Source organism: Mytilus californianus, unplaced genomic scaffold (genome assembly GCF_021869535.1).
Source record: "Mytilus californianus isolate M0D057914Y unplaced genomic scaffold, xbMytCali1.0.p SCAF_22, whole genome shotgun sequence".
Taxonomy (NCBI): Eukaryota; Metazoa; Mollusca; class Bivalvia; order Mytilida; family Mytilidae; genus Mytilus; species Mytilus californianus.
The window spans coordinates 5,690,838-5,718,496 of record NW_026262671.1 but is presented as its reverse complement, the minus strand read 5'-3'; the positions used below and the strand labels follow the sequence as shown (position 1 = coordinate 5,718,496).

Genomic DNA, 27,659 nt, shown 5'->3' with positions numbered 1-27,659 from the left:
TTTGGGAAAATATTGCATCAATTTTATTTAAAAAATGATATGGTCATGAAAACTTCATGAGTGATAAATACATGTACTCTACATAGATACAATCTGTTATCAACAATAATAGTCAGAAATATTCAGCGTAATCCTGAAAATTATACTCAAATCAAAAACTATACACGGAGAATGCAACAATTTTCTTACTTTTTGTCTAAAAAGAGATCTTGACATAGACTTAAGAGTAAAATGGTCTCTTAATTGAAGACACAATTAACCATAAACAACATAAATATACCCTTTTTTTCATAACATTACAGTCATTTTTTTTTCAAAATCTAGCAAGGCTTTATTTTTTACCTCATTTTTTGTGTTTAAATCAGACCTCCCTTGAAGATCAATCTTATTGCACAGGGTACTTTTTTCACAGTTTCATCTTTAAAAAATAAATTTGCTTTCTTTATTTGTGCTGAAAGGGGAATAAGTGACATTACATTAAAAAATGTCAAAACAATGGTATTTTTGGGAATTTTAGCTGAGCCAATATCATTTACTCTCCCCCACCAGAATCCATCCCTGGAACTGACAACAAGAAGTAATCATGTGATTTTTGTAAGAAAAAAATCTACTAATTCCTGATTTTGTTTATGTATTTCTCAGAAATGGCTAAGACAATAAATGATTTAATCATTATCTATGACACAATAAAAACAAAACATTAATAAACAATCCCAAAATAATAAATGTTAGAACTAAAAAATATTTTCTTGGTTTCTAATTTACATATTTAAAATCACAATCATTCAAGTGTTTTTTCCAACAGTCATATGACAAATGATACCAAGAAGTAAAATGACACAGATATACATTGGTATTTACATAATAAAATAATAGATAAAATAATATTTATACACCAAATCTTTATTGAATGTACAAATGTTTATTTAAAAAAAAAATATGGCTTTGTATTTCCAGTTTTCATTAATACATTTCTTATTAAGAACCCCTCCTCATTTTCCAATTTAGTATTACACAGTTGCCAATTGGTCATTTCAGAATCTAATGCATTCCGGGTAATATTTTCAAATGCAGACACAAAAATGTTGTGATTGGTTAAAAACATACAAAACAATGGAAATTCAACCAATGACTGATGTCATTTTCATTTGGGTTCAAATAATGAAATTACTCATAGTCCTTTCAGATTCTGAAACAGCAAATCACCTAATGGACTTTTACTTTAATACCGCAATTGTCCACTTGACCTGATATCATTCTTTCTTCCAGTGTATCAATCAGGAAAGGACTGTCTAGTATGCAAAATAAGAATCCATGTAAACAGTTAAAAAATTTCAAAAGTCTGAAAAAACCTACATATCATAACTTTTATTGTAAAAGGAAATTAAAATCCTGCTCATATTTTTTACACAATCTAACAATGTAATCATTTCAGATCTCCGGTAAGTTTACTTAAATATTATGCTTTGACTAGACACAAGATATATATTTTCTAATTAAACTAAAAAGGGTCTGAAAACCACACAAATCACATCCTGTTTACATAGGGAAACATAACAGAACATATATTTATTTAAACCCACAATTTCAAATCTTAAATGCTCAGCATTTTACAAGTAAAAAATAACAATAAATGCAAATTTTTTCAAATAACAACTTTTAAACATGATGATCTAACAACAGATGAAGTCGTCATGACAATAATTTGACTAGACAAACTTTTATACGCTTATTTTTTCGACTTCAAAATGTCACTGCAAAACAGCAAGGGAAACTCAGAATTTTTTCAAACAGATTTTAGAAAAAGTAAAAATAATATATAGAAAATGTACATAGAAAAAACATACAAATCAAAATGTAGTGGAAAACTCATGTTAACACTTCATCCAAATAGAAAAGATTTTAACATTGGTTAAATTATTTTACAATGTATTGCTATAATTTGATATTCAAAATACTTATTTGCAAAATATTTAAGATTATTGCCATTTGCCTAGAGGATTTTGTTGACACAGCAGAAATACATATCATAAACCATGAAACCGATGTATTCATATCTTTTTAGGACTATGATCCGTATTTTTTCATTTTATTTTCATCAATAGATATAAGAAGATGTGGTATGAGTGCCAATGAGACAAAGTATGTTTAATAAAAGACACCTAACTCACATTGTTCATAAATTTTATGGGGTTATTTTCATGGCAGTCATTTTTATTGGTAAAAGAAACTAGAATACCCATGGTAAACTAATTTTTGATGAGCTACTGACATATGCTTATACACTGAATAGATGATTGCCTTGTTGGCCAAACAGTTAAGCCTAAAATTCACACGTAGGTGATAGGCTGTTTATGCAAATGCTGACTAAACTTGCTTACTGACACCATAAAATTAACAAAATTACACTGCATCATCCTCAGTCTGTATATCTTTAAAGTCTGTGCTGGAAATTGTATGCCAATGCAATGCACAGATCTTCTAGTTTTGCAAGAAGTTTAGATGTATAAACCAATCTCAATTTTGTCTGTTGTTGAGATGTAAAATATTTTCCCTATTTTCAAGCCTCAGAACAAAAAATATTTGACATCACAGACTAAAAGTGAAATTTTTTTCAAACGTCTTTAAAGTTTACCTGCACAAAAAAGAAGCGAGTTGAAGTAAAATCCTGGAGCATGATATTGGTGTATTTATAAGATATGCATGCCCATATTTTCAACTTTCTAATGACCTTAGCTGTGAATCCTGTGATAATATAAACCAGAAGAATATGTAAGATACTTAAGGTAACTTGTATCTATAGAAAAAGCAAGCGCAATTTGACAAAATGACAAAAAACTAAAAACAGCAAATTCACATGTTTCACATCTATACTTTATAACTGTAAGAGATCGACACATCAAAGATTTATTCATAAGGAAGACTGATGGATTGCATATTTATAGATAACCTTTGAACTTTTGTGATTGTCCCTGGCATATGCTATTTTCATTTATTTGTAAACACAATTTTCAAAAATATGACATACAGAACTAAACCATTTGTGAAATTGTCTCCCGTTTGTGCAAGAGCTGTTGTCCTTAGGTAAAACGTATAAATATATTTTTCTTTTATTTATCTGGCCTTTTCATTCTACTTTTATTAATCTGGCCTTTTCATTCTACTTTTATTAGAACATCTATTACCTTGTATGTAATAAATTCAATTGGTATAGAATTATTTTTTCTATAAAATTGCACTGTGCTGATTTTTACTACATTTCAAAATCAAATACTCTTTCATCTTTTATCACATGTATAATATGTACAGAATCAAACTGTCAAAAGTTTAATTTATATGAATTTTTGCCTATTTTTCTTAGCGTCTATAGCCTCTAAAATTGGTTGTCGCTTGGCTTGATATCTGGCTCGGAGTTCGTCAATCTCTCTCTCCATTTCAGGGTCAAGGTCAGCTAACCTGGCCTCTAATTCTTCATACTGTAAGTTTCTTAACTGCAAACACAAAATGGATATTAAATATCATAAAGTAAAACAGGATTTGACAGTTTAAGAGCTCTTAGTTAAATTTATGTAGACTACCAGCAGAAAAAAACATTGCATATTCCATTACAAATGTATTTACTAATAAAATCAAACAAAGTGAAAAGCATACATTCACAGATACAGCAAGTAGTAAAGATAAAGTATAAAAAGAAAAGACTTACAATATGCATATTAATAGCATGCTCAGATAGGAAAAAGAGTTATGTCCCTTAGATCACAACTTGGACAAATTATAATCATCTACTTTTTTCAACCACCCTTTTTTGTCACCTAAGCATTAATGCACTGAGGTTTGGTTTACATTGAAAATACTTATTGCTGTGGTTTGAGATATAAATAAAAGGAAATGTAGGATTTTTCAGAAATCCTTTGACGCAAAATAAACCAAGTCTCAATTTACTATCACAAGAATTTGAAGTAACCCAAAAAACACATCTCATAGAATTCCTCAGTTTTTTCCCTTTTGCTGCCATTTTCACAGAAATATTTAGGAACAACAATTAAGCTGTGAGCTACTGCTCACTATTGATACACACAGTGTCCTCCCCATGGCCTTTTAGCATCATGGTAATGTGATGCTATATTGCTTGAATGTGATACTATCTGATATTATCATGTTATAGATTGTTTTATGAATGTGATACTATCTGATATTGTCATGTTATAGATTGTTTTATGGATGTGATACTATCTGATATTATCATGCTATAGATTGTTTTATGGATGTGATACTATCTGATATTATCATGTTATAGATTGTTTTATGAATGTGATACTATCTGATATTATCATGTTATAGATTGTTTTATGAATGTGATACTATCTGATATTATCATGTTATAGATTGTTTTATGGATGTGATACTATCTGATATTATCATGTTATAGATTGTTTTATGAATGTGATACTATCTGATATTATCATGTTATAGATTGTTTTATGGATGTGATACTATCTGATATTATCATGTTATAGATTGTTTTATGGATGTGATACTATCTGATATTATCATGTTATAGATTGTTTTATGGATGTGATACTATCTGATATTATCATGTTATAGATTGTTTTATGGATGTGATACTATCTGATATTATCATGTTATAGATTGTTTTATGAATCTGATGCTATCTGATATTATCATGTTATAGATTGTTTTATGGATGTAATGCTTTAATTTATAGAATCAAGATGGTGTTTCATAATTTGCTGTTTACCAGGATACTATATGAAATTTGAAGGGAGAACACTGAATTCACCACTGTAAAAACTTTGAAAACAGGATGTTTATGAGTGATGAATCTGATAACATATCAAGCTGTATCACATGAACCCTGCCAAATTTGCAGGAAGCTCTGATTTCTTTTCCCATAAAAAATGCAATGAAAATTTCAACCATAGCCATTATGTGTTAAAATATATATAAATATATAAGAGGATCGATGAATCTGAAACTGCATCTCACTGTATTCACATGTTCACAGGAAGACTGAGAAAAATGTTAAGGAATTTCATGGGACCGACAGAGGGAGGAAAAACAATATACCTCCTCCCTCCTTTGGAGTGGGGGTATAATGAGATGGCTGTTCTGAAATTAAAGAATAAGATATATAGAATTTCTGAATACTCACAAATTCAAAATCGCCATCAATGAAAGACCTTTGGAAGTGATGAGGGGGTGTGGCTGTTTTCGGTGACATTGATGGTGGTGCTACTTGCTGAGGTTGTTGTGTTGGTTTAGCTGCAGGTTTTTCTTTATCGTTCTTCTCAAAATGGTCAAGGTATGATGGACGGTATTCGTCCTTACCAGCAGTGGCTGTCCCATGACCTGAAAATTTGTAGTAAATATTTTTTCCGATTTCTATATTATTTCATTGGAGATTTGTCAGGTACAGACCGATAGTATTGGCTTGAGATGTCAAATATTATGTTGACTAAATGATGAACTAATATAATAAAACCAGTGACTACATGTGATTATTTACATAAAAATATGCATTACACAATGTGTGAGAGCATTATTATTGGCAACCAGACAAAACAGAAAAAAACCATAATCAGATGTGTGTAATGGATTGTATTTTATTTTAATGCATCATATATTTTCAAAAACAACAACTATATGGGGAAAAAATTGCGGTTCCTATCCATTTTTATTAATATTTGTATTGCTAACATGATGTAATCATTAAAAGATTAAAACAAAACAAAAACATCAAAAATATAATTTCAAAACTTTGGCACAATACATTAATTTTTGTTATTTCCATTATTGAAAACATAATCGATTATCATTTCTTCAAAAGAAGATAATAAATCATTGAAGACAATCATTACAACACTAGTTATTGTTTGATAATAAATGGGATATTCAGCTTGCTACAATTTAGCAACAAACACTACGATATAAGTATTATTATCAAACCCTGTTATGTGTCAATGTGAAATGGAGAGAGAGACAGCAGCAAACAACATTCATTTATGATCAATTATGCATACCAGTAGACAAAAGTATCAATGAATATTGAGTACTGTAAATTCAGAAATTATTGCATGCATTTATTATTGCGATTTTTAAAGAATGAACAAAAATGCGAGATTAATTATTACGATTTCTGGAAAAAGCTGCATACAGATATCTGTATCAAATATCAGAATGCGAGTTCTTATTATTGTGATACTAACCCAGTAGCATTATTCGCATTAATAAAAATCTCACAATAATTTCTGAATTACAGTACTGAGGATTCAATTATTTTTCGTGGGTGTCTATTTTTGTGGATTTTGAAAATATTGTATATTCATCACAGATTTTTGAAATTGTGGATTTGCCAAATCTGCGTTTTAGTCTATAGAAAATTTATACTTCGTTGAACATTATATTCATATGTGACCTTTACCCAAGAAATTCATGAAAATTGATAATCCAGGAATAACGATTAATCCACAGCAGTATGTGAAATGATGTATGAAGAAAGGCATGAGATATGTAACCATGCTTTTTCAGACAAAAATGTAAAACATCTTACGTTTCATTGTTCCATCATCTTCGCTGTCTTCATTTATCACCATGGTACCCAGTTCTGACTCAACCAGGGTCCCTACTGTGCCATTAGTACTGGAACCTGTAAAATATATAGAAAATGAAGAGATATTATTATTTGTCCCCTGAAATTGCAAACAAAGTAAATTTCCCAAATTATTTAATGTTCAAATAAAAGAAAGGGGTGACATTGTAATGTTACTCTAGCGCAAACGTGTCATTTACCATTTCACTGCGACATCATAAAAATCTCAAAATTAACCTATTTGACCGAAATGATTATTCAACTATGAGTTTTAAATAAAATTAAAATCACTGACAAGACAGCCTCTAGCACCAGTTTGAGTAGAAGTATTTGCCTAATTAAAAGAAATTTAACAAATATTATCATAATTTGCATAAACATTCCTTATTTTGTACCTCAAGGATCTGTGACTTATAAAATTTATCACCTGTATTTTGTAAATCAAGTAAATTCAGAAATTATTGCATGCATTTCTTATTGCGATTTTTGAAGAATTTGAATAAAAGCTAGATTTAAGTATTGCAAGTTTCAGGAAATCTGCATACAGATATATGTACTTTGACATCGGAATGCCTGTTCTTATTATTGCGATACTCACCCAGTCAAATTACTCGCATTAATAAATACCTCGCAATATATTTCTGTATTTACAGTTTAATAGTAAAGGTGACTACGTAAATTATAATTTATGACATGAATTGTAAGTTACCTTGAGACTTCATTGTATTGTTGTCACCTCTGACCATTGTACCACCACCCTCTAATTCATCTTCTCCCTCCTGGTAAAACAGACATTTAGTTCAAAAATTTCAGCACATAATATTTTTTTTATTATAAAATTAACATTTTCTAAAATGAAATTTAATATTTAAATTTTCTGTTATTGCATAGAAAGAGTAAAAGAAAAACAGAAAAATTGATCCCAACAAATCAAATCGGAGGAATATTTGCATACAAACTTCTTCTAGGTTATTTGGAATGATTTTAGTCTATATCATATATAAATTTGTTTGAAGAGTTTTGATCTTTACCCTTTCAAGGGTGATTTAAAATGTGGTGTACCTGTATATTTTACTTGAAGATCCATTCCATTTTTACCAAATTTTTGTGGTCTGACAAATATACAATATTAGGTCTATGTCAGAAAAATATAAACTTTTTTGTATGGGGCTGAGAAACTGGGGAAGGGCAAGGTTGTACCGAGCCCTTCCCCAGTTTTGTGCCGAATACAAAAAACTTTATATTTTTCTGACATTGACCTAATATTGTTTTTATACTGCAACTTAAATTAATACATTGATAGCTATTTAAATTGTAACACAAATTTCAAACTTATTTTCATCCCTTAATGAACCACTGATTGTGGAAAAAGTGATCCATGATGAAATTGAAATTGCACAAAATTTAGCTGTGTTATTTTATTTAGGAAATAAACACAACTAGTTGCAGAATAAATGTTTAAATTTGTGGCCTTATCAAACAATAAGACATCAGCCCCTTTAACATCTGAAAGTATCTTTTGGTTTTTAGCTGTGAGTGCCTATCTAATTGACAATGCTCTAAAATATTCTTTTATTGATATCATCATTTATTCATTTGTAATCCACACAATACTCTTAAAAGCAGAACAGTGCTCCGAAACTATGCGAAAAAAAACCCCTTACTGAATCATCTCCATTTGTCGTTATGCCTGCCTGCATTTCTAGTATTTCTCTAGCCTCTTGTATCATCTTTTGCAACGTTGTTCTGGGATTTGCTGACTTTACAAACTCATGCTGCAAATAAATAGGATACATAAGTTCTCTTCTTCAGGCTTATATATCAAACATATATAAACATTGAAAATCAAGAATATGTGCCCTTAGGTCACACCTACAAGAGGGTTAGATATCACAAGCTCAGTGTTATGAGGCTAGTGATCAACGAAGATATACTACTTAGACCACTCTGCCTACGAAGCCAATAGGAATTAATTCCTAGAAATAATGTAAGCAGAATCCAGAAGTATTGAATTCAATTTACATACAGGGCTTAATCTACATCAGCAAAATTTTCAACTTTGTTACTGAGCATTTTCAAGAAAAAATAAATGTTTTACAATCATTTCAATTTCTATGTTTTCTCATTTCCAAATGACACACTGATATAGAAATCCATTTTATGTTTGGAATATATCTAAATGTTGGGAAATTGATTGATTGATTGTGGCTTTTTGTGACGGTCAGTTTTTATTGGTGGAGAAATTGGGAATTTGAACATGAAGTTTAAAAGCGCAATATCATAAATATTTAAATAAGCTATAGAAAGTTATGTAAAATAAAGTTATGAACTTGAAGAGCAACTCTATGTTTAATAGTTGTTTTTTTTACATAAACAAGCACCTTGAAATAATAAAACACTGCAATACGAAAAATTGTTTTTTTTTAGAAATTATTTCCTATATTTCTATTGGAGATAACCAATGGGTTTTTAGATTGTGTAATATCCCCAACTCTGCAATGCTTGATTTGCTGAAAATTACTCATATATTTTGTTCAAATCATGCAAAAATGTAAGCATAGTATTACTAGGATAATCTTTATAACAATTGTTTTTTTACCAAAAAGATGTGAAAAATAGTGGAGAAACAACACTTCTCTGAACTTCTGATGTCCAACTAGCTGAATAGCTATTGTAAGACAATGGCAAGTGTGGCGATAGAACTGTCTAGTTCTGACAAAAACTTGTAGAATGTAGAAATCTGGAATAGTCCATTTGACTTTTATATATTTGCAGAAAAATATTCTTAAAAATCCATTTTTTCAAATTAAAATTTTTGTTCTTGATGTATACTAATATATGAGCTGCATCGGATAGAAATCGACCTTATGCAAATCAATATTTATGCAAATCAATATTAATACACTTGTTAACTTATTTCAGGTTGAAAAAATCTCTATGCAAAGTCTGTAACTGTTTAAAAATTGAGTTGATATGAAAACCAAACAAAACAGACCAAAATTTATCTTTTATTTCGTTTTTGAATGTTCCAAAATCAAGCAAAGTCTTATACATGTACATGTATACGTCCACTTGCATAAGGTCGATTTCTATCCAACGCTGCTCATATGATAAATAGGAACTCTTGACTTTTAATTTCTTATAAAATATCATACCTCCATGAGTTCCTCTGCTGTAGTTCTGAGTTCTGGTTTCTTTACAAGACATTTAGATACAAAATCTATAAATTCTGTTGACCATTTATCTGGGTTCCTGAAAGATGGTGGTGGCTTGGTGGGTATCATAAATATAGCCTGGAAAATCAGATGTATATTCAGTTAAGACTAACAATTCAATATTTACAAAAATAAATTTGAAGATTAAACATGTATCTCTCACATCTATCTCCAAACAAATGATAATAATCTCAGTTGTTTTACTTTTTCTTAAAAAAAAATTATAATCTAACTTGACTTTATGTATTTTGATGATGATGGATGGCTGCTTAACGTCCTGTGGCAAATTAATATGCATATTCAGGACGAGAACATGTTAATTTAATTTGAAATTTAGCCCTGCTTTGTACTAGAACGACAAGCTGGGCTGGATTTTTACCGTGCTAAATCACAAGGTAACAGTCCGCAGGAAGTCATTACCTGGACACATTATTCAAACTCTGAGCTGACCAGTCTTTGCTCTTACTCCTTAATTCTGCATGCTTAGCGAAGCAGCAGCAAATATCAATTTTAAAGTTTTTGGTTTGACACGGATAGGGTTCGAACCCACAACCTCCCGCACTCGAAGCGAACAGGCTACATTTTACAACGAGACCACCGAGGCGGTTCATGTATTTTGATAAAAATATATTTTTTATTAGCTATTCTAAGCTGTGTAATGGTATATGGTATGAATTCATTTCCAAAGAAGAATACTTTTATATCACCCTCCCTTCTGAAACAATATGTGAAGAAAATTTGGCTTTGACCAAATTTTCATTTTATTCATATAAAGGCATTATTTGGTCTTATTTTTCACAGAAATTGGAAGTTTTATTTTAAAATTTCCATTTTTGTCTATTTCAAAGTTTGGAAACATAAAACTAAAAACATACAGTATAAGATCCATGATATCACAAAATCTTTTATGGTTTTAAAGCAATTGATACTATCGATAATGTTGTCATTGAATCAATTACATGTCTTCTCATAGGCACAATAAAAATAAAGTACTTTAAAAAACCGGAGACTAAAATGTTTTTCTTAAAATGTCATTACTTACTCTCATAGGATGTATATCTCCATATGGGGGTTTCCCTTCTGCCATTTCTAATGCTGTTATACCTGTCAAATAGAACAATAACATGTACAGCGTGTGTGCAATCAGGGAATTAAATTTGATCTTCAGTCAGCACTGGACGTCAGAATACATTTATTGCCCCGTTGTTGGTGTTGCTGTCTTTAGTTTTGTAGACTGTTGTTGCCTTTATGTCTTATTTTGCCATGGTTTTGTCAGTTTTACTTTGACTTACGAAAATCTTTTTATTTTGCAATCTTGCTCAAGGCTACTATTAGTTTTCTCCATAAAGAATTTTGGCAACAGGACTTAGAGTCATTTGCCTGGCAGATCATTATAGCCTATCATCATTATTGTGATTGTTTTATTCTTGTTGCAGTCATTGGCAAAAATGTAAATTGTTGTAAAAATTTTACTAGAGAGATTGTCAATTACTCATGAAAAGGTCAGAGGTAATATCTGTTCGAGATTCACAGCTTTCAATACACCTTATCGCTATTCCTGCTTGAACTTTTGACGTCATACAACAATCACTTTTCCATTGTGGCGTCAGATATTTTCTATTATGGCTTCCAAATTTTACGGGAACTTTTGATGTCCAGTAATGGCGGACAAATAGCGATAAGGTGTACTGCAACTTATACCAACAGTTAAATTGGACTATCTAAACTACTATGGACAAGTTGCTGAAATTTACATCTGAAAATGTCCTTAAATACAGAAATTGTAGAGGGCTTCTTACCTAAACTCCATATATCTGCTACACAGTCATATCCTATCTCCTGTATAACCTCTGGGGCCATCCAATATGGAGTGCCTATCACAGTATTTCTTTTGGCCATTGTATCCTGAAATAAATATGAACCAATCTATTATGGAACTAATGCACTAATATTCAAGAAACAATTCATGGGAGCTTGAATTTATATTGATTTTACCACAGATTGGCCCTTTATGCATGCCAAATATTTTACCACAAGCGATAGCAGTTTTAACAGAGTACAGCTCTTGGCTCTTTTGCAGGAACAACACAATTGATAAAAAGTTCATCAAAAATGGAACTTCTTATCAAACTGAATTAAATACTGAGAGGTTATTCCCCTTTAAATTTCTGTGATAAAAAAAAGTTTGATCTCAGTTTAGTCTCAGTTTGGTCTCAGCAAGATTAGTCTACAATTTATAAGTCGGAAACAAACCATACATATAAATAGTAAAGTATAACTTACTGTTAATTGACCTGCCACACCAAAGTCCGCCAACTTGGCATGCCCCACAGTATTGAGCAATATATTTCCCGCTTTTATATCCCGGTGAATTTTTCGTCTGGAATGCAGATAGTTTAAACCATGTAATGTGTCCAACATCAGCGTAGCTATCTCATCTTCTGTTAACTGTAAATATAATCACATTCAAAATATACTGAAAAGATACGGAAACCAATGAAATTTCGTGGATATATATTTTAAGCCATTTTTTTTATTTTTAGTGATGTATTTATTAAAATTGATGGATTGATTTGTGTTTAACACCACTTTCAACACTATAGTGTTATTTCGTGCCAGTCACTTTTTATTGGTGGAGGAAGCCAGAGTGCCTGGAGAGAACCACCTACCTTCGGTAGGAAAAATTGACAATCCTAGTCAATTAAGATTGGAGTCCAGAGCACCTGCCCTGTGCGGGAATCGAACTCACAACCTCAGTGTTGACTTGCTAGTGAAACAGTAGTTCGACTTCTTAGACCACTCGGCCACTGAGGCCCCTTATTTATAAAAGGGAAGGTCCAAGTTTTACAACTTTGTGAGGAATTTATTTGTGTTAATTTTCTACTTCCTGAAGGTCAAAAAAATAAATCGATTGTGAAAACAAGTTAACAATACTGTAAATTCAGAAATTATTGTGAGGTTTTTAAATGCGAATAATGCGACTGTGTGAGTATCGCAATAATAAGAACTCGCATTCTGATATCTGATGCATATATCTGTATGCAGCTTTTCCTGAAATTGCAATAATTAATCTGGCATTTATGTCCATTCTTCAAAAATTGCAATAATAAATGCACGCAATAATTTCTGAATTTACAGTACATTGTTTACATTGATTGATTGTTGGTGTTTACCGCCACTTTTAACCATCTCGACTATTTCATGGTCGCCAGTTTTTAATGGTTAAGGAAAACCAAAAAAACCTGGAAGGAACCAGTGGCCACAGAAAGAAAACCTACTAATAGTATTATAGTCAATAAAGACTGGAGACAAGTGTACCTTGCCTCAAGCTGGATTCAAACACATCCCTCAGTGTTGACAGACTCAGACAAGTGTACCTTGCCACAAGCTGGATTCAAACACATCCCTCAGTGTTGACAGACTCAGACAAGTGTACCTTGCCACATGCTGGATTCAAACACATCCCTCAGTGTTGACAGACTCAGACAAGTGCACCTTGCCACAAGCTGGATTCAAACACAGCCCTCAGTGTTGACAGACTCAGACAAGTGTACCTTGCCACAAGCTGGATTCAAACACATCCCTCAGTGTTGACAGACTCAGACAAGTGTACCTTGCCACAAGCTGGATTCAAACACATCCCACAGTGTTGACAGACTTAGACAAGTGTACCATGACACAAGCTGGATTCAAACACATCCCTCAGTGTTGACAGACTCAGACAAGTGCACCTTGCCACATGCTGGATTCAAACACATCCCTCAGTGTTGACAGACTCCGACAAGTGCACCTTGCCACAAGTTGGATTCAAACACATCCCTCAGTGTTGACAGACTCAGACAAGTGCACCTTGCCACATGCTGGTTTCAAACACATCCCTCAGTGTTGACAGACTCATGATCATTGTAGATAAACTACTAAGATCACTCAGCCAATATTTTTTACATATATGAACCCAGCATTTTCCTAAATTTTCAAGTGGCAAGCTGCAAGGAGAGGTCAAGCCATGCTGATTATATCATCAGCTAAATGTTGATTGATCAAATAGATGACAGCCAAAATGATAAAGTAGAAAGCTATATATTTAGTCACCTACCTGGCTTCTAAACAAAACACTAATAATATTATTATATCATTCTGGCATTCGGTTTGGTCAATAGATTTATATGACTCCCAAGTCTTTTAAGATTCAATAAAACTTACAAATACTGTAAATTCAGAATTTATTGCGTGCATTTATTATTGCAATTTCGAAATTACAGACCAAAATGTGAGAACAATTATTGTGATTACAAGAAAAGCTGCATAAAATATATGGGTCAGATCTCATAATGCGAGTTCTTATTAATGCAAGACTCACCCAGTCACATTATTAGAAATAATAAAAACCTTGCAATAATTTCTGAATTTACAATATTATTACACCAATTTTAACCAGGACAACTTTCTCTCCATTTTTATGATTGCTAACTAAGACAGGTCCTGTAGTTTACTGGTTTCTTTGGTTGTTTAATTGTACAGTATAATAGGATGCATTTAATTTTTTCTATCTATTTTTATTTTTTTATGAACATGAGGTATTCTGTAAAATAATTTTTGCCAATGTAGGAACACCTCTTCTGTAGTTTAGGATTCACAAAATGAATAAAATATCACTTCCACCACAATTACTATATATACACTATTTACAACCAATCCTTGTTGATAAACCCAGCTTTAAGTCAATAAAAGCAGGACTAACACTTCTGCTATTCACTTCTAAACATCTCAAGTTCTCTTTTGTTTTAAAATTTTAATAATCTCCTGGTGTCATCCAGGATTTCGGGTCCAAATATAAACACTAAAAACTAAAGATTAGGTGCTCCGGAATTCGGGTAAGCAGTTCCTGCTAAGGAGAAGGTAGAAAATAATGTGAGTATCATATCTCTTAAACGTCTTAGTAATGGTTTACTAAAAAAATATAACTAGCATTTATTTGTTAAACAGCGAATAATTCTAACATTTTCTTTAAAAATCTAAGTAAAAGAATGCACTCTCCGACTAAATGCAGTTTCAAATATAATTCATAATACGATTTTGAAAATTATTTAAGAATTTACAAATATCACTATATCATGGGAGATAACTCTATTTCATAAAATACGGTCATTGACTTAAATTTTGATCATTGTTGATCACCCAACAATGTTTAGTCAATAATTCAAATAAATGATAATCAATTTAAGCTGTAAATGTTATGCTCTAGAACAAGTTACTTTTTTTTATTAAAATTGGATTTTCTCCAGAACTTTTTTTACTGTTCCATTACATGGCTATGCTACCTTTGCAAAAGTCAAAAACTGAAAAGGGAAGTCACTGAAGTGTTGTGTTTACATAGCCAATACTCAAATTTAAATCTCTTGATTATTTGCAGTTTAAAATATACTTAACTGTTTACCAGTAAAACAAAATGTGTTGAAGTTAACAAAAAAATAAGTGCTTCAATTTGCTGTTTTAATGCCCAGGACCAATATATACTGTAAAATTAATCAAAGGGCTTATTACAAGCATTATAATCAAAAGGAAAGAAACAAAAAACTGATTCACAAACACTTTCATATCTCTCACAGAGAACTGGTTCAACATTGCAATGCATAATGAGACAATAATACACATTTATATTTATAAACATTGGGAAGAGAGTCACCTGTCAGTTGTGTAAAGAGAGATAACTAGAATTTGATCTTAATATAAAAATAAGAAGACCTGGTATGACTGCCAATGTGACAACTCTCCACAAGAGACCAAAAGTCTTTACATCAACAGGTATACAATTATCAAAATTATCAAGCTAGATGGACAGATGGATGGCTGTTTAACATCCAGTGGCAAATTAAATGCACATTCAGGACAAGAAGATGTTAATGAGAAATGAATATGAACCCTTCTTTGCATAATACTGACAACCTCAATTGGATTTTTTTTTTAACTGACAGGTTCACAATCTAACATTCTTCAGGAAGATTTGTTACCCTGCCTGGACACATTATTCTGACTCCCAGCCAACCAGTCTTTATACTTACTACTGAATGCTGAATGCTCAGCAGAAAAGCAGCAAATATCATTTTAAAGTCTTTGGTTTGACCAGCCTGGGAATCGAACCACCACCTCCCTGCACTCATGATGAGCACGCTACCACAAGACCACCGAGGCAGTTTTAAACTATTGAAATCACATAAATAATGAAGCATAAAAATATATTCAGATAAATGTTACAATTATGTGACTTATTCATTCTACTGTCTTTGAGGACAAGGGACAGATTGTTAACAAAAATGTTTTATATATGTTTTATGTATCATGTAATTTGTATTCTGGTTGTCACAAGCTGTTCTTTATATGTTTTTTTAAAAAACAATACATATTATTAATATATTAATGAACAACCTTAAATATGCTGAGGAAAATTCCATTTAAATAATTATTTATTTAAATAGAATTTTCTGTAAGCATCAGCATTTACTTTTTTAATTTGAAAAATTTAGAATAAAAAAAACAGATGTGCTGGGACCCCCCCCCCCCCCCCCCAATCAAGATATTTTAGGAGCAAGTGAATCTGAAATGCAAATTAATTCTAGGTTAATGTGATGATCAATATATTTCAAGGTGACAGTAAGTTTCTTTCACCACTGACTTGTTCATATTTACAATATTATATCTTCCTTTTTTTATTTTACAAATAATAATATCTTTTTGTCATATACACATAATTAGTTTGTGACAAAAAGCAAAAACAAACATAACATAGCAAAGAAACAACAATTCTATAAGACATGAACACAAGGAATTAAATTATAAGACTTCTGCCCTCACTCCTTTTATAAAGGAGCCAATATTTTTAACATGTTCCATGATAGAGGGATTGAGCATTTCTTTTACTTTTTGTTCTTGGGTAAGAGACATAAAATTTGAGAAGGTAAACAATTTTCAAATAGGTTATCCCTAAGTTTTTTGTTAATTTTACAGTCAAGGAGTAAGTGGCACAGTTATCATATAGAATTATCCTTTCTAGGAATTTTATAATAGTGACCCTTTTCTATTTCTAAATTATGGTCAATAATTCTCAACTTATTGAAGCATTTTCTTATTAAAAAAGCTAAATAAAATTCCCTATCCAAGCTAAGTTTTAATTTTTTATAATTTATATATAAAGTAACAGTTTTCTATATGTATCATACCTATTTATTCTATTTTCAAAAATATTTTTACATTTTTCTTTAAATTCATGTTTAATCAAAGGCTTTAAAGAGTCTATTTCATTCAAGTCCCTACAATTTCTAACTTTATCTAAAAGGTCTGGGTTTCGTAAAATATTCTTGAAATATGTATACCAAGAATATTCTGAATATGTACCATGAGAGACCAGCAGTTTTAACAATATAAATACTTCTTTAAGATGGTACCAAACACCTTGACTAAAATTAATTTGGCTCGTTTAATTTTCATAAAATTTTGACAAAATATTTACTTTGACCCTTTGACCAAAATATAAAAATTTCAAAAAACTTGAACCACACACTTTATCGAAAAAATTTCATTGGATATATAGCAGTTTGACAAACACTAATTTTGATCATTGAGAAGCTTAATATTTCCTTAACAATAGAACGTGATTAAAACATTCAGCTGAATTTTACAGAGTTATCTCCCTGTATTGTTATGAACCACCTTAAGTCAGTATTCAGTCTTGCTAGGTAAGATAGAGACTTCGTAAAAATTAAATGTTTAAGGGGGCAGTCTTCCTAGTTCTGCTGGGGCTGCTATATTTGAAGCGGTTTTTCTGGTGACAGTGAACCTTTTTGAATGGAGTTTCATGATATCAATAAATAAAATTTAATCAAAGGTATTATCATTTTGTTCAGCTCTTATCTTAGCTCTGCATCATGAATAATAGTATTATGATGGGTCACATTAAATAAATGAGATTGTAAATTGTTTTTAACAAGATGAATAATTGTCAGCACAGCATGAGCAATATGAAATTTTCAGCAGGACAACCTGAGATAACTTCCATTTATAACATATCTTTCATCTCCTGGGTTCATCCAGGATTTAGGTTTCAAATATAAACATAAAAAACTAAAGATTAGGTGCTCCGAAATTCGGGTAAGCATATCCTGCTACCTCATAAACAGTCAAATGAAACATTTGTCACAACTGTTAAATTTCTATAACAGAAGTATGTAACTGATCTACACTTTACATATTTTCAATCAGAGTCAATCTTTTTTTTACATATTCTGAATAAGTTATATTTAGATTACTATTAAAATTTACATTTATATTTATTAAATAAAATTTATAATACAATTTTGATAAAAATTATGTTTCTTAAACCTGATCAAAAGAAGGTAGATAACTCTATTTTTTTTTAAATTCCTTTTTTGGATGTGACAAGATATTTTATTGAGCCAATTATCAGTACATCGCCCATTGCTCAGCATATTTATCATTCATAACAAAATAAATACATATAAAGCACAATTACAGCAAAATAGATTGAGTGTGTAGGTAAAGGTAATATCTTTGGCTAGCTTGCTTGTTAGCTGAACAGTGAAATCATTATAAGGTTAACTATACTGATTTCACTGTTCAGCTATCAAGCAGTGAAATCATTATAAGGTTAACTATACTACCCTTCTTTTGGAGAGTCTAGTCCTACAGACAGATAGATTGGTTATCTGTCGGACTAGTCTACTCTTAAAACAGGGTAGTGTACCTAACTTAATAATGACTTCAAGGTTCAGCTAGCAAGCAAGCTTACCAAAGATTTTACCTTTAACTACACACTCAAGGCATTTTGATGTAAAATCTTTGATTTACATTGACAAGTAGGAATGAAATATCATTAGATGTGGTATGATTGCAATTGAGACAACCATGCATCCACCTGAGACCAAAGGACAAATATAATATTTGTGTATATTCAGTATAAAATAAATAAATAAACATTATTTTAGATCTGACAACTGAATTTACAGCTTTTTTTTTGTAGTTTACATGTAAGTGTTTTTATCTTACAGATTATGCTATTTCAATCAATTTATTTGCTTTAAACATCACAATTTTATTTTAATCAAAAGTATACAACTGCACATTTTTTCTTAAAACACAAAAGCACTTAAATACAAATTCTGGAAAATTTCATCCCATTTCACTAAAAGTTTCAACCGATGGTATTAAATATTTATTTAAGATTGTTTTAAAAAATGGTAAAGAAGGTGAAAGTTTCATACATACATACATACATACTTGAAATAATCAAAGTGCTTGTGAGCACTGTCAGAAGAGTAAAGATCACTTTCATTTTGCAATTGTGAACTAAAAATTAAACATTTAATTGCAATTGAACATATTTAAGAAATATTTTGAATTGGAGTTATCTTCCTCTGTCTATAATTGTAGTTGAACTTGAACCTTTTTTTAGATCTTTTCCTAATGCTTGTAGTTTAAAGGTTTGGTTGGCTTGCTTGCTTTGTTTGTATAAATGTTATCTCAAGCATTCCAATGTTATTGGATGTTAAGTATAATGCAGAGTATAATGTATACAAGCTGAAGCCCCACCTATCTATTGATTGCAGATGTCAATCTGTATTACAATGATTGAGCAAACATTTATACAAACAATGCAAGCAAGCCAACCAAACCTTTAAACTACAAGCATTAGGGAAATAGTTCTAAGGAACAGATAGATTCATAGGCCATGCCCAACTTATGCAGTTTTTGATAAAATAGTTTTCTTGACAAGTATGGTTAAACACATCATTTAGTAACTTGAAAATCTGACAATATAATTATCCATTGCTGGGCATTGGCATGGATATGATCCTGGGAGGTATACTATAGATATCAAGCCAGTAACATTAAGATTTTGATTGTGCAATCTTTATCCCCCAATATACTTACAGTTTTATTGCGTAATCTCATTATATCTGATACAGAACCTGCCCCACAATATTCCATTACGATCTGAAAATATAAACAAAAAGTAAAGGCTACTCCAATTAAATCTGCATTTTGCATACGAGCCACACATTGCATGTCTTGTAAAAATTCTTATTTAAACAAAAATATAGTGCAAAAAATGAATGAAAAGGAGAGTAAGGGTAAAACAACAATGGTAACCAGTGTTCCCGCCTGCCCTAAATAGAAGGGCGGCCGTCCTTGGTGCCCTTACCGTGCTTACTGCCGCCCTTCTGATGTCCGAAATGTTCCATTCTGCCCAAAATGTAAAAAAAAAAAATAAAAAAAAAAAATAAAATTGCATATTTTTACGATATCGGCATTTCCGTTCGAAATTTTTTATCTCATTTTAACCAAATAATCAATTTACAATTTCCCTGGCATGTAGCAGTCAGCAATTTTATAACAGTCGATGAACTGATGTAACTGATTACAGGCAATCATTATCGGACAAAGGACAGTTGATTGTAAATCATTGATTTAATTTCCACCTGATTAAAAGGTCAGCTTGGGTCACGCTTGTCATGATTAGCATTTTCTTCAAAGAAATTGTGCCGACTACTCATACTCAGGATTAGTGTCACAGATTGTGTGTTTCTGATCATATTCTTAAAATTACGTTTAAAAGATGCCTTCGCAGAAAAGACGATTAGCACAACAGCAGCATGGAAATCAGAAAGTTGCCAAACAGAATTGTTCCATTACTTCGTACTTCAATAAAGATTCTACTCAGTACATATTTTAAATAAAATATTATTCCCTGACCCTATGTGATGTACAACATTTTCTCCCATACTTATTATGCAAATGTCCGGTATGCGATGTTCAACATAAAATTTAAAAAAAAATAAAATTCAATATCAGGATGAATTAAAATGTCTGTGAAATCAAAATACATGATGAAATGTGATATTAAAATTATATGAAAACGAATAGTACCAACTAAGTTGATAAATGTTTGGACGCATGATATTGGTAACCAGTGTTCCCGCCTGCCCTAAATAGAAGGGGGCCAGCCCTTGGTACCCTTACTGCCACCCTTCTGCCCTTCTAATGTTCGAAATGCCACCTTCTGTCCAAAATGTAAAAAAAAAAATTTTGGGTTGTGAGTGGAAAATAGTAAAAAAAAAAAATAATGTACAGTGTTACCAATTTATCAGGTTTTGAGCGAAAAATAAAAGTTGTCTGCTCTTTGGTTGGGTTGTTGTCTCTTTGACATATTCCCCATTTCCATTCTCAATCTTATTTTAATAATATATGGTGTTTAAATGAACTATTCGTTCTGAATAAAATAAAAAAAGAATTTTTAAGCTATTAATTGTCAATTATGAAAGTATGTTTTTGGTTAAAGAAATAAGAATGGAAGTTTAAGTTGTAAACTATTTTTGTTCCCACGTATGTTTCTATAAAAACTGACATTATTATTTTTTTTTGATAAATTTCTCCCTTTATCATGTTTATTTTTAGTACTGAGGAGACTACTAGTGCCGAAACTCCAAGTAGTATTACTTCAAATCAGGATGTAGTCACCAAACCAATTACACCTTCAAAACCAAAGAAAAGTAAACACAAGACTGGCTTTGATGCAGCTTGGCTTACTTCATTTACTTCGTTGCTAGTTGTTAAAGAACCAGACTCCAGTGGCAACAACACCGATGTCATTTACTGCAAACTTTGCGTGAAGCAACGCACTTATGGGTACAATGGTAGCAAGACTTGGGTAGACATTGGATACCGCTGCTTACATAGAGACAAAATTAAGGAACACCACACTTATGGGTACAATGGTAGCAAGACTTGGGTAGACATTGGATACCGCTGCTTACGTAGAGACAAAATTAAGGAACACCACACTTATGGGTACAATGGTAGCAAGACTTGGGTAGACATTGGATACCGCTGCTTACTTAAAATTAAGGAACACCAAGATAGGAACCAACATAAAGATGCACTTAAACTAGAGGTCAACCACACCATCTCTGACATGACAGCAAAGATAGCAACAACTGCACAGAAGTCTATCTGAGATGCACTCAAGGTGTTGTACTTTTTGATCTCCCACAACTTGCCACTAGACATGTTTTCATCATTCATAGACCTTTATATAGAGCTTGGTGCAACCAACTTAGACAAACTCCGACTTGCAAAGTGTGCATCCTACTCAAGCTGGGAGATAGTTCAGGAGCTACTCGACATTGTCAGTAGTGAAGTAACAACATCAGTAATATCTGATATGCAAAAAAATCCATTACTAACCAAACAACCAGATAATAGACATGTAGAGGTAGCCATGGTAACTGTAGTCTAGAAAGTCTGAGGCCTCATCATCTTCTCAATTTCAGAAAATTTCTTTCTTAATCTTAATACTCTGTTTTTATCTGAGTCTTTAAGCAAAGTGCAGGGTTAAGTCTTTTGGTCAGCTTTATTTTAAAACGTTGACGATTGTAATGTGATTAACAAACTTTGAGAATAACTTACCCATAAGTCTGTGTTTTTGAAGTAACTTCCATAATATTTAACTATGTATGGACTATCACACTGTTGCATGATGGATATTTCTTTAATGATTTCCTGTAGATCAGTATCCACTGGAACCTGTTTGATGGCCAGAACCTGACCTGATTCTTTATGGAGGGCTTTATACACACTTCCATAGGACCTGTTACAAAAGAAAGTATACACACAAAATGTTATTCCTAATTTGAACATTATAATGCCTAATGACATCAATGAAAGCTTTGAAACTTATATTTTTTAGTTTTTTTTTAATATAAGATCAAAATTAAAACTGATGAATGAGTTGTCATGCTAAGCATACCCCCACAGGTGATTTAGAGTATCCAAAAGAACAGGAAAAAGGTGTCGGACAGATTCGAAAATGCACACAAATTACAACATATCACTTATCCCCTCACCTGAAACAGTCACATAATGTACATCAAAACAATATCAAATTCATAATACATGTAAAACTACATAATGTATTTTGAAATTTGAAGTTAAAATTATCTTTTAATTCAACATGTTAAAAGACCCTTGCAATAAATGAATCTGTAAGATATATATATCTAAAATTTTCTATCTGTGCCTATTTAACATACAAAAAAAAAGTACCCTTTTCTCAAGTGAAAGTTGAATTTACTGCATTTTATCCAAACCAACTTTGCAGAAGATACCTATTGTATATAATTGTTAAATTTGTTCTCGCACTGAATAGGAATGAAATATTTACACAAAATGTACCACTGGATGTTGAGCCAACAATTACAATCAATCAATCAGTGCTTTAGCATATTCAGTTTATTGACACATTTAACTAGTTTAAGCTATAGTGAGAGTTTAAGGTTAGTTATAATTGTAGACTGTAAATAAAATTGAGTTTCATACCCTCTTCCTATTTTACAAATAATATCAAATACTTCATCAGGAGGTTTGGCCAGACTTTCATCACTTAGTTTGGTCAGCTCACTACAATATACAACAACATCAATATTATAAAAGTATAAAATACATGTACATGTACAGTACCTTTTGAGTCTTGCTACGACAATAGTCGGACATCTAACCTGTCCGTCATCTCATCTCGGACATATGTCCAACAGTCATAAATTAAATGATTGACAGGTACAGCTACCTACATGAACCCTTTCATCCTTAACCGCCACTGAAAGACAGCACACATTTATCAGTCTGTTACGGTTCAACTCATTTTATCTACCTGTGTTGACCAGTAAATGGTTTTATACATGATCATTCTCTTTTCGGATGCCATTGACGAAAAATGATATAGATCATAAGATGTAACTTTATTACAATAAATTTTAGTTTCTTCGTCATGTTTACTGTGTTATTGCCCAATACTGTGCAATTGAAAATGTCTTGCTATTGCGCAATACTGTGCAATTGCAGATTTTTTGCTATTGCGCAATACTGTGCAGTTGAAGATTTCTTGCTATTGTGCAATACTGTGCAGTTGAAGATTTCTTGCTATTGCGCAATACTGTGCAATTGAAGATTTCATGCTGTTGCTCAATACTGTGCTATTGCACAATACTGTGCTATTGCGCAATACTGTGCAATTGAAGATTTCTTGCTATTGCGCAATACTGTGCTATTGCACAATACTGTGTTATTGCACAATACTGTGCAATTGAAGATTTCTTGCTATTGCGCAATACTTTGCAATTGAAGATTTCAAAAAATTGAAATTTCAAAAATTTTGAAGAAAAAAAATGAACCCCCCCAAAAAATTTGGAAAAAAAAAATCCCCCCAACTTTTTGAACCCCCACCCCCCTTTTGGAGTTATTACCCCCAAACTCAATCCCAGCCTTCCCTTTATGGTATGGACCTTGTAGTACAATTTTAGAGAGATCCATACACTAAAACACAAGTAATTGTCTGGAAACTAGAAAAATGCTTGTTTTAGGCCCCTTTTTTGCCCCTAATTCCTGAACGTTTGGGGCAATTAACCCCAAACTCAATCCCAGCCTTCCATTTGTGATATTGAACCTTGTGGTACAATTTCAGAGAGATCCATACACTTACACACAAATTATTGTCCAGAAACTACAAAAATGCTTGTTTTTGGCCCCTAATTCCTAAACTGTTGGTACCATCACCCCCAAAATCAATCCCAACCTTCCTTTTGTTGTATTGAACCTTCTGGTAAAAATTCTTAGAGATCCATTTACTTAAACTAAAGTTATTGTCTGGAAACTAAATGTGTCATCGGACGACAACGAAGCAGCCGACGACATCATAGCATTATATGACGCAAAAATTTGTTGTTGGTTGTATAAAAATAAGGATCAATACATTATTTTCATTATCACCCAGAGAAATATGCATATACATGTACATTGTCTTTTTTACGTTTTATATATCAATAATATAAACTTTTTCTTTTTGCTCATTCATGTTAGGGAAAGTACACAATAAATTGTGGCAATGAAATATTTCATTCATATGTTCATGAAATTCTGCAATAAAACACGTGCTCCAAAAGTTTGTTACAATCTGTAAATACTAAAACCGTGGGAAAAATCGATACGCATTGTGGCAACACATATTTTGTCATGGGTGCCGACAATTAGATAATTCCAAACTGATGGACTTAATAAATTACAATTTAAATATAGGATTCAGCATATTCAAGTGAAGTTAAAAGATATGCTCCGATTTAAATACACACATGTACATGTATCTATCATGTCTATCATGGTCAATCAATCAGCTATAGGTATATATATTTAAACAATGTGAACAATCAGAATTTTGTAACTTAGGGATGAAAATATAAATTGACTTGTGCATGGTGTGTTAATAATTATTAATATGAGAACCTTTTTAAGGTCCGTTATGTATAGTATAAATTGAGTAAAAACAAAGGGAGTTTCACTTTCATACTAGTATCTTTGATAAGTTTGAGACAATATTTGTTTACATCACGAGTTTCTGATGGCTGTCAAATGGCTGTGATGTGAAGGAAACTTAGCTGTTTTTAAATAATCATTAACTAAATTTCAGACATACAATGTAGTTAAATATTATAAAACTTCAATGATCTAAATTGCAACAGTATTTAAGTATTTCTATAACAGTGTTTTCCCTAGGCTATTCAAGCATTGCGGTACCGCTACCCAAAAATTTCGACCGCCATGCTGTCATCATTGCCGCAATGCATCCCACTATGTGTGAAAATTATAACTGTGTAAAATATTTATTATCTATATTTTGAAAGTGAAGTGACAAGTAACAACACTCCACAGGTGTTTTAAACTCATCCGACTGATAATTGGATGCATCACGTCGCGCGTGCCAGGATTTTACAACCTTCTTGATTAGTTGGTTATACATTTGTACATTGAGACTTCGGTTACATAATAGAAGTTGCCAGTTAGCTGATAAATAGTCAGATTAATCTCCAATGCATATCTTTCTGTGCTATATAAAAAGTTTAACCTTTTCCAGTATAAATTTCACCAAAAAACAGACCAGTGTTTGACATCGTTATTTTACTGCGATCTTTAAAAAGTAAATTTAAAAATTTGGTATACTTTTTTTCAAATAAAGTTTCGCAGTTTTTTCATCAGCTATATCCATGTATATTTACATTGATGCATTATTTTTTGATTGGTCACAACAATCAGTTATTTTTAGATTAGTCGCGGTTGATTGATTATATCAAAGAATACACATCACTGCAACTGGCCCGAGAAAAAGACGCGTCTCATGAAATATTTAAAACATTTGATGGAAAAACTTTCAAAACATACGTAGTTATTTACGGAAATATTGTTTTTAATAAACTAGTGTTGTTCTATCTTTAATTCAATGGGTCACATAGCGGATTCATTTGCCGTTTTTTACACAAGTGGGGCTAAATTTCTTGCACTTCGGCAAGATAGGATTTTGACAACATTTTTTTGTGTTGAATAAATCTAAATAATGTTTTGGTTAGTGTATTGCTATAAAAAAAAAAATCATTTTTTCTAAATAAAGTGAGATTCTGACAACGTTTGTTTTTTGTGTTGAGTAAATCTTAATCATCTTTTGGTTAGTGTATTGCTATAAATTTATGTTTTCATAGTTATAAAATAGTGTGTGATTTTACGGGGTTTTTTTTGTGCTGAATAAATCTTAAATTATGTTTTGGTAGTGTTGTGATATAAATTTTTTTTTCATTGTTTCAAAATAAAGTGAGATCAAAGGGGCCAAGCTGTTAAAATCAATTATCTTTCGTGTTTTTCTTTTAAAATCTTCAATGTTTTACTCATACCAAGCTAAATACATGCAGTATTTACATCAAAGTACATGTAAGTAATAAAACAACAATCACCATGATCATGATTTTCAAACACACAACCATTATACCAAATTTAGCTGTGTATAAATACCAATTAGCAGTAATCATACATTTGTACAAAATTAACATTTCATAATTAATCATCAAATAGATGAAAAAAAAAAAAAAAACATTCATGTAATAATTCCCCAATCTTTATTCAGGAAAATATAATTTTTTTGGTATAAACATATAAAAAAATATCTAATAATTCAACTTGAATTTGAATAAAAATTGGGTGCGAACGTGTAGGGTGCAAACGGACCTAGGGGGCGAACGTGTAGGGTGCAAACGGACCTAGGGGGCGAACGTGTAGGGTGCAAAAGTGTATTGGGCGCGAACGGACCTGACACTGCAAACTTCTAGACTATAGAAAAGGCTTTTTTATTTGCTTGTCACTTTCAGAAGTTTGCACACCCCCACAGTTTCAGTCTTCTTCAACTCCACTGATTGACTGTAGTTTTTCAATGTCCCTTAGTATGCACCTGAAGGAAACATGCTAAATGATAAAAGGGTTGATTCATTTCGGTTTATAATACCACTATTTTTGTCAGTCACTTAGTCCCCTTTCTTGTGATACAGTAACCATGAAGACTGTGAAATTGGACTGAGACATCATGCTTACTTGAAAAGATATCCAATTCTGAAAATTATGCAACAGGATTTGTGTGTTTGATGTGGTTTGGTCATAAAATGTGAATTTTTTTTTGTGACAGCATCATTTTTAGTAGGTGTGTTTTTCCTCTTCAGAAATCATAGAGCTGATGAAGTAAAATTCTAGATGATCCTCACCTTTGATTACTCATTTTGAAGAATAAATGGTCTACTATCCGTCTGGATTCATGGAAAAGAGTTTAAAGTTAATACAATGAAAGTTCTGATGTTTTCGTCTTGTCCGGAAGTAAATCAGGAAAGTCGTTCACGATCAATTTGAAGCTTCGTCTCTGCCCACAATGGTGAATCTTTCAAACGTTTAAATGATTTTTA

General features: G+C 31.7%; 1 protein-coding gene across 2 annotated transcripts; it reads right to left on the bottom strand.

Annotated features, from left to right (window-relative positions):
- Positions 1-27,627, bottom strand: LOC127732171 (serine/threonine-protein kinase 3-like). 2 transcript variants are annotated; one of them, XM_052241232.1, is made up of 13 exons: positions 27,465-27,621; positions 23,215-23,295; positions 22,306-22,486; positions 19,771-19,833; positions 12,109-12,273; positions 11,625-11,730; positions 10,868-10,929; positions 9,766-9,903; positions 8,275-8,385; positions 7,320-7,389; positions 6,572-6,667; positions 5,174-5,370; positions 1-3,491 (listed from the first exon to the last, which is right to left on the bottom strand). In XM_052241232.1, the coding sequence occupies exons 1-13, from the start codon at positions 27,476-27,478 to the stop codon at positions 3,333-3,335; spliced, it is 1,443 nt and encodes a 480-aa protein (XP_052097192.1). In that variant the 5' UTR covers positions 27,479-27,621; the 3' UTR covers positions 1-3,332. The 2 variants fall into 2 exon arrangements, with proteins under 2 accessions (XP_052097192.1, XP_052097193.1); XM_052241233.1 differs by lacking the exon at positions 5,174-5,370 and having other exon boundaries at positions 27,465-27,627.
- Between the last annotated feature and the right edge of the window lie 32 nt (positions 27,628-27,659).